General features: G+C 45.6%; 1 protein-coding gene across 1 annotated transcript in view; it reads left to right on the forward strand.

Annotated features, from left to right (window-relative positions):
- Positions 1-1196, forward strand: part of SS1G_12859 (conserved hypothetical protein) — a gene marked incomplete at both ends in the record, with an annotated part of 5539 nt that overhangs the window by 1982 nt on the left and 2361 nt on the right. Inside the window, one exon of the mRNA XM_001586231.1 lies at positions 26-904. Within this exon, the coding sequence (XP_001586281.1) occupies positions 26-904 (879 nt within the window). The remainder of the gene's footprint in view (positions 1-25; positions 905-1196) is intronic.

Consider the following 1196-nt stretch of genomic DNA (forward strand, 5'->3'; position numbering starts at 1 on the left):
TGAAACTGAAGCGAATGGTTTGAAGAATGCGGGTGTTGCTAAGGGGAATGCAGAGAAGGCAGATGTTGCGAAGGTTAATGGTTCAGCTGGAGAAGGGGAATTTAAGGATGATCAAAAGACGCTATTGCCTGTTACACGGAATCCAGAGCTCCAAGGGCCTCGCGACACAACTCAGAATAATGAATTGCCAGTCCATGGACACCCGGCCCCCCAAGAAACAACCAAAGAACTCGATCCTACAAACGAAGAAGATCTGGCGAAATTCTCGGAACCTGCGGCATCCGCAGAAGTAACAAAATCCAAAGAAGACTTGGACAAGAGCAGTGTCAACAACAACAAAGATGCGGTTCGCACGGTGGACAACAGACATAGTCAGGCAATTCAGGGAATATCGGAATGGTCGCATCAACATACCACAGTACCTGCTCCACAGAGCCCGCCTCAAGAAGAAGATGAATGGCAAACAATGCCAGCTTATGCCCCATACGATATTTACGATGATGATAATAGGTTAATTGCGAGGGAGGCTCATGATTCTGAGGATGAAGGTGATGCATACGCAGGTTTGGGTGGTGCCGGTAGAGGGTATACTAGAGTACAACTCGATGAAGATGCTCAATCTGCGACAAGTCTGGATGAGAACACACAATACCTTTTTAAGGATATTCATGGTACTGGAGCTGGAGAAGCGGAGGACGAGGAGCAGCGAGATGCACTTTCTCAAATGCAAGCCACTAAAGATCTTTTGACCGAAGGGCAAAGAATTGCATATGTTGGAATGACTCGACTTATATTATCTAAAATGCTTGAACAACAGGAATTATTGGTAGCAGCCAAGAAGGGAAATAAAAAAGAATTACAGATTTCAGCGGAGGCCATGAAGATGTGGACTCAAAAAATGATGGTGCGATTATATGCGCATATGGAAATTAGCACAGATGAGCAGATCATGATCGAGCAATTAGCTGAACATGGAGTAGTTCCTTCGGATTTGACAGGGACTCTCATGCAGAATGCACGAGTAAAGAATCCTATGGCTGAGAAGACTCATTCGAGCAAAGGTTCAGTGGCTTCGAGTAGAAGTCCAAGAGATTCCGTCTCATCTCCGCAATTAGCACGACACTCTATACATTCTCCACGGTTACCACAATCACCTTCAACTCCACAATACTCTCGGCGGAATGAGGATGAGGAAT

The sequence above is a fragment of the Sclerotinia sclerotiorum genome, genomic scaffold, assembly GCF_000146945.2.
Source record: "Sclerotinia sclerotiorum 1980 UF-70 scaffold_22 genomic scaffold, whole genome shotgun sequence".
Taxonomy (NCBI): Eukaryota; Fungi; Ascomycota; class Leotiomycetes; order Helotiales; family Sclerotiniaceae; genus Sclerotinia; species Sclerotinia sclerotiorum.